This window comes from Gavialis gangeticus, unplaced genomic scaffold, assembly GCF_001723915.1.
Source record: "Gavialis gangeticus isolate Ggan-Ray unplaced genomic scaffold, GavGan_comp1, whole genome shotgun sequence".
NCBI classification, from domain to species: Eukaryota; Metazoa; Chordata; order Crocodylia; family Gavialidae; genus Gavialis; species Gavialis gangeticus.
The window spans coordinates 23,395,599-23,402,838 of record NW_017729025.1 but is presented as its reverse complement, the minus strand read 5'-3'; the positions used below and the strand labels follow the sequence as shown (position 1 = coordinate 23,402,838).

Below are 7,240 nucleotides of genomic sequence, written 5' to 3'. Positions count from 1 at the left end.
TTATCAGGGGCCAGCAGCAGGGACTCGGGGAAAGTCTGTTCACCAGGGCCCCCCTTGGAGTCACCAGGAACAATGGCCACAAGCTGAGGGAGGATAGGTTTAGGTTAGATATTAGGAAGAACTACTTCACAGTAAGGGTGGCCAGTACCTGGAATAGGCTTCCCAGAGAGGTGGTGCTCTCACCTTTCCTGGAGATCTTCAGGAGGAGACTGGATAGGCACCTGGCTTATGACCCCTGCCACCCCCAGTGCTCCTTCCTGCCCATGGCAGGGGGTCGGACTTGATGATCTGTCTAGGTCCCTTCCGACTCACTGATTCTATGATTCATAATTACCAAGGCATAGGGAAAATGCTTAAATAATCCTTCAAATGACTTGAACAATATTTCTGTGCACACAAATAACCTCCTCAGCCGCAGGATTGCAATTCAGTCACTAAGGAGATTTAATTTGGAATTCGTGCTTTTCAAGCTGATAAGGCTTAAATATGACGTACATGCGACCCACCTACCTCTCAAACAAATAGTAATGGAAGCACTCTAAATCCCACTGAAAACACACGGGGGTGGAAACTCTTTCTAGTAGATCAGTCGAGAACTGAACGGGAGAAGTATGGGCAGGCTGATTCAAGAAAATTTCCAAACATAAAGCAGCCTGCACTAATTTCACTTAGCTGCATGAGCAATGTAGACACTTTCCCCTATAGTATTCTCCTTTATAGGTTTTATACTTTCTCTGCAAATTCTTTTTGCTATTATCACCATATGTTTCAGATGCATTTTATTAGGGGTGGCAAGCTGGTCATTTTCTGGGAAAATACTGAATTGACCAGTCAACTGACAGCGTATTTTTAGACCATTCAAAGATTATAGCAATTTCACAAAAAACCTCACAAAACTACTTTTTTGTAGACAAAGTTCTTGTCTGCCTATGTCCTTAGATCAACATGGCTACAACCTACACCCCTACATTTTTTTGTAGTTTTCTTAACAGAAATATGACTCTTTTTTATTGTTTTGGCACATTTCTTAATGGAAAAAAATTGTGCTTTTTCTGTGTAATATTGGGACATATTGGCAATTTTTTAAAATAATTTTTGACCGATACTTTATTAGACCAGTCAAATACCCAACCCTACATTTTATCATAAGTTATAATCAGGAAGGACAACCTTTTTAGCAGGTATGCCATAAATTAGTCCTGAACCTTTCCCAAGTGCCATTACAATACCCTTCTTGTGCCCAATCTTCTGTTCTGCTTTCTGCTCCCGGTTCTATACTCCGTTCCTGATGTGCTGCTCTGCTTTCTGCTTCCTTGCCTATAGGCTCCCTGCTCAACATGTTGCTTTGCTTTCTGCTCCCTGCCTTATCTGCTGCTTTGCTGCCTGTGCCCTGTCCAATGTGCCATACGCCACACACAGAGATTGTGCATGCCATTTGTGACACCCACACCAAAGATCAGCCACTCCAAGTTAAATAGAAAGCAACACTTCAAATGGAGGAGAGAAGTAAGGGGTCCTTTGCTGAGTTTTATCTACTAATCAAGATCTGTCACTGAGATGAAAAATAAGATGCTGCTTCTAATCCATTGTGTGGGAGTTCAAAATAAATAAGCATACATGCTTCCCCTTGGCTTCCAGGGATATGCCTCTCCATCGATGGTGTTCAAATACTCCCTAGGCTTTCCTGATTTCCCTGGCCAAGGATTTCTCTCATGGGGCTAAGGTGTCCAATGTTTGCAATGCACTCTTTAGGTTTGACCCCCAATTGGCAGGAAGTCAAATAACTCCAATTCACTGGCTCCAAAAGTCAGAATACTAGTTGCATTCTCCCAGACACAACATGCTTGATACTCAAATTAAATAACACTTGCAGAAAATAATGCAGAACCACCTCTTTCTTGCTTGCTTTGATTAGCAGTGAAAGTTAACAATGCTGACATTTAAATAATCACCATTGAAGGGTGTTTACTCTAAAGCCCAAGATGTACAGAGGGAAACTATATCATTCAGAACTCCTGTTTCAAAATATCTGAAGACTTAGGAAGACCTCTTCAGATTACATTTCATTAACCTTGAAAATGTGACTGTCCCAGACATAAAAGCCTTTTTTTTTTTTTCCCAAAATAAAGTTCTCTGTCTTGGAGTACAGAATGACAATCTTTAAGGGAAAAAATACTGTTTTGTTTGTTGCAAACCAATTTGATGCCTGAGGACTCAAAACTCAGTGCTGCCCTACATCCGAATGTTTGAGGAGTACCTTTTAAAAGCTGCAAATTCTGCAACATACTTAAAATCATATACAAACAGAAGTGCAAGGTAAATTCCCATATTAGCTTTTCCTTATAGAAACAGAAAGAATATATATAAATTACTGTTAGACTGCAAAAGGCATTCAATTTAAACACATGGTGGTTAAAAAAACCTGTCTATATATACACACTGTAAAAAAGCACAAATCCAAGCAAAGACAACTGGCAGCCTACCATTTTGATGCAAACCTTATATAAGAAGTTTAATGCTTATTTTACTAAAATAACCCTGTGAAGGGCTGAATGCCTTTCACAGTGAAAACAATTACATAGCATTTGAGAAAAGGTTGAAGGTGACAAACGAAAAAAAGTTTAAACCTGTAACTTCACTCGCTGGTGCTTCCTTTTCATCCACATGGCAAATGAAACACACACGGCAAAATTCCTCTTCAGTGTCAAGTTAATTATTTTCAAAAAGTTTACAACCAAGGTATATTAGATCTCCAAAATAAGGGAATATCATCTTAGAAACATCAGGACATCAATAAAAGGGAACACCCCAGAAGACTTTTTCTTCTAAAGATCTACTTCAATGAGTCCATTTGTTCACAGCACTTCCTCTTAGCTGATGCAGTTTATAATAATCGGTACACAAACAAAACTCCTTGGAAGACTAGGAAAGTTTAGAACAGTTTAAGTCTGTTTAAATAAGTCTTCAGAAACTACTGTTGTAGGAGCCCAGTGTCTCATCTCAATTCCTCAACAAGGCCATCTGTTTCTCAGAATGCTTTTAATTTTAAGTTTGTTCCACTCAGACTAGTTATCAGTAATTTTATACATGACATCACTTACTTTTCACAACAAATGTGAGCCTATCACACTGAAAACACAAAACATCCCCCTTGCTCCTGCTCCTATGTAATTATGCTTGAAAGGGAGGGAGAAAGCTTAAACAGGCTGCAAGTATTTACTCCTCCAGATTCCACGAATTCACTTGCTCCACAGCGCTGTATTCAACAGGGAGTTTTGCTGACTTGCAACTTTCTTTACATAACCTTTCATGATGCACCCCAAGCTGAACTCCTAAATAAAGTATTGGCTCACTTACCAAACATTACAGAAATTGAGGAGTTATCCATAAGAGAAGTGTTGAGGCCCACCCAGTAAGTGCTTACAGCAGGCAAGAATGTTCAAAAAAAATGTTGAACCCTTTTACTTAGTTTATCATCATGAGAGCACATGACAAGAGCAATTTATGTCGTCAAACACGAACTGACATTATTTTCCTACTGTTAGCTACTATTTCAAGATTTGACCAGCAATATTTGTGGCACTGACAATAACAACTAAAAATCACATTCTAAGCCAACCTCTAAAATATGTCAAGTACTAACCATCCCAAAGATGTGAGATACCACTGAAAGTTTTGTTCATTTATACATATCTGCTTGAATACCGGTAATTGCTTCTACACTTCAATAAATATTCTGCACTCTGTCTTCTTCATTTCTTCTCTTTCCTGCCTTTAACTTCCGTTGTCAAACTAACTATACTGGTCTCCTTCCTGTGATCTACCTTCTAGTAGTGCTCGTCCTTCTCTGCCTTCCTTTCTAGAACCAATGATCTGGACAGTACTCTAAGCCATAATGAAAGGCTCATTTACAGAAAGCCTCTGAGAATCTCAGAGGAAACTCTGCATATCTCCTTCTCAACCCAATACAGAATTTCCTTGACAAAAAGCAGCAGTTCTGACTGGCTGCCCTATCCTGCAAAGTGGGCAAATGGGGAAACACAGCCAAACAATTCACTTTTGTAAAATTTCATAGACATTAGGGCTGGAAGGGACCTCGGAAGATCATCAAGTCCAGCCCCCTACCCCAGGGGCAGGAAGTCAGCTGGGGTCAAAGGATCCCAGCAAGATAAGCATCCAAATGTCTCTTAAAGCAGTGCTTCTCAAAGTGGTAGCCCACGGACCGGTGCCGGTCCACAGCAAGTTGCCAGGAAAGAAAGAAATATATTTTCAGAAGCATAACATTGATATGTCATAGTGCCACAGTTCGTATGCTTCAACATTCCAGGTGACGTCATGTCGTGCGAGGTGAGGAAAGAGAAAGAAACAGCCGGTCGCACGTTTGTGTAGCGCTGTTACACGTAGTTGCTGCCACTGGCTGAACTGGGCACTGGTCCCTGGCCCACTGGAAAAAAAATTGCTGGTCCGCCACATGAGATTTTGAGAAACACTGTCTTAAAGGAGTCCAGAGCAGGTGCTTGCACTACCTTTGGTGGCAGTCTGTTCCAGGCCTTGGGGGCTCAGACAGTAAAGAAGTTCTTCCTTATGTCCAGCCTGAAACGGTCTTGGAGAAGTTTGTGACAATTTGACCTTGTCATCCCATGGAGAACTCTGGTGAACAGGCATTCCCCAGATGCTGATGCACACCCCTCCTATACTTATAGGCAGCCAAAAAAGTACTGATGGAAATGAAAACCATTACCTACTGCAGGGCTATCCTACTGGTGGCCTGTAAGGGGTTAAACTGCAGCCCATGGGATTTGTCAATGCTGCTGCTGGAGCTGTTGCATTGGTGTGGCTCCAGTACCCAGGGAGGTGAATATCAGTGTTGCTCACTCCCCGCCCATCCCCTCTCTCATCACTGAGTTCAGGGTCTTTGGGTGCACTGGTAACTAAAAATCAGTGGCGGGAGAAAAACGGAGGGTGGAAGTGGCAGTGGCACCATTCATCCTCCGAGTTATGATATGGAACCACACCAGCAAACTGCTGCCCCATGCGTGGATGTGGGTCATCCATGGACTGGATCCAGCCTATTGGGGAATCCACAGACTAGGCAAGTCTGGGACTGTAGACAACCACATGTGAAATGGTGGAGATATGTTTGCAGAATGAGGAAATGTAAGAATCCAGAATGGATACAAACATTTATAAAAATGAGTAGGTAAGAGCAGAATGAACAGAGATTGGTAGAACAGTCACATCTACCTAGCAATGTCCAGCCTACAGATGAAGCTCCTAAGCCCCCCAAAATGTCCTGATCTCCCCCATGTCTCTGCTCCCACACAACTCTTCCTATCATCTGTCTGAACAAGGTAGCCGGGCTTGTTGCTCCATTGCCTGAGTCCTTTTCAGACTTGTGTTTTTCTTTGTAGAAACCACAAAGAAAAGCAGGACAGGAGCTTGACTGGTGGTGCCTGCAGTACCTAGCCCAGGAGAGAGAAAAGTAGCTGAGTCACCAATTGCAACTTTGCCTTGGCTGTGGTGCAAGTAGGCACATGGTATTACCATGGATTTAAATGGATTTTTGCTGCTGGCATTTTTCTGTCCTAATTATATACATACATATAGACAGAGTTGTGGCTGCTTTAACTCGACTCATCTGCCTCTAATCTTCAGGGAAACAACGGTTAGGAATAACCAACATACAGACATGAAGCACCCTTTTCCACCCTCAACACAATCTTAATGTCGGTGCAATAAAGTGTGATGCAGTTGAAAGTGAGAAAGATGTTACCCTGACTCTGTATACACTAGCACTGACCTCTGTTTCATTGGCCTTTTTGCTACCTGAAGAGAAAGGGAGCATCAAAGGACACAGAAATTGCTCCAAAATATTCATATAAAATGTCAAGGGCAACAGCAAACATATACATTCACACAGCCCTGAGACTGAAAAGACAAGGCTTTGCTGGGAAAAAGGCTTGTAATTCAAAGGTTTGTAATTCCACTTGCTTGCATTTCGTACAGAAGCTACACGGTACAATTTGGAAGGCAGGTATGCAGACCCATACTTAATACTACAAAAGGAGTATCTGGTTCTAGCTGAATTAAAAACAGAATGTCTGCTGATCTCCATGTAGATGACATTATTTCCAGTTTAGTGGTTTTATCCACAACTCTGCTTTTTAAATTGGGTCAGAAAAATGCCAGCAGCAGAAATCCATTTACAACTCCAGTGATAATACCATGTGCCCTTTTTAGCTCAGTGAAAATGTAAAACCTAACTGAACACAGATAAAGCAACCAGAATTTTGGGAAAAAAAGGAAAAAAGCCCCATGATTACCAAACTATCTGAAGACTATCATTAAGCATTTTGACAGTTGTATTGCAATCATAACACAGATTTAATCTGGTCACTTTATTTAGCAGCCTACAATGACATTACACCAAGTTATTTTATTTGTGCAAGTCACTACAGACACAATTACTTTGACAAACAAAATACCAGACTACTGTATTGCATCATAATTTTCTGTCTAACTTATCTTACCCACATTTGTAAGTCTCAATAGCTCTCACTGAAATGGACAATTCTATGACTACCACCTATATAATGTGCTGACCAGTCAATCTACATAACAAAAGTTTATGGTACAGAATAAATGCCAGCCTCTGGGTATCATGCCATTTACTACTGTTCACTCCATGTTTTCTTTCAGGACTTTCAAATGAGATGCTCCCTTATTTTAACTGTGAAGTCAAGACAGCAACTGCCCTCATAAAAGAGAACTAGAATTAATTAAAAAACAGAACCAGGAACCAACTCCACAACAATTAAAAACCAAAAACCAACCAAACAAAAAACAAACTAGAAATGTAAAATAGGAAAATATAGCCAAGTATATAGTAAACACTTGCTAGTAATAAAACAAGAATGTTTGTAAACAACTTCTCCTGTATAAGGAAGTTAAACTAAGAGTGATTTCATTTAAAATATTTATTCTTCCCCCGCCTCATACCATAGAAATCCTTAAACAAAAACCCAAGCTTTTTTTTTTTTATTTCCTTGCCTTGGAGACCATTAAGTTTTAAGGGAATCTTGGTCCCTAAATAGGATCTCTTAATGGTTCTTTCTGTTTATTTCCCCCATATCTAGTCATAGTATCTTTGCTTACTCTATCATGAATCTTCTCCACAGAAGTTAGAGCTCTGTTTTGTGGCTCTACACCAAAAAAAGAAAAGACCACAAAGCACCCAAAT

The 7,240-nt window shown here is 40.6% G+C and overlaps 1 protein-coding gene across 6 annotated transcripts in view; it reads right to left on the bottom strand.

Annotated features, from left to right (window-relative positions):
- The window catches only part of PPP1R13B (protein phosphatase 1 regulatory subunit 13B), a 169,591-nt gene that overhangs the window by 32,161 nt on the left and 130,190 nt on the right, over nucleotides 1–7,240 (bottom strand). The window contains exon 1 of one of the 6 annotated variants that reach the window (XM_019518501.1): nucleotides 2,628–3,038. The exons of the other annotated variants lie outside the window; for them this stretch is intronic. Coding sequence (XP_019374046.1) covers nucleotides 2,628–2,666 — 39 coding nt within the window. The 5' untranslated portion in view covers nucleotides 2,667–3,038. Of the gene's footprint in view, nucleotides 1–2,627; nucleotides 3,039–7,240 lie in introns of those variants that run through there. 6 annotated transcript variants of the gene reach the window in all.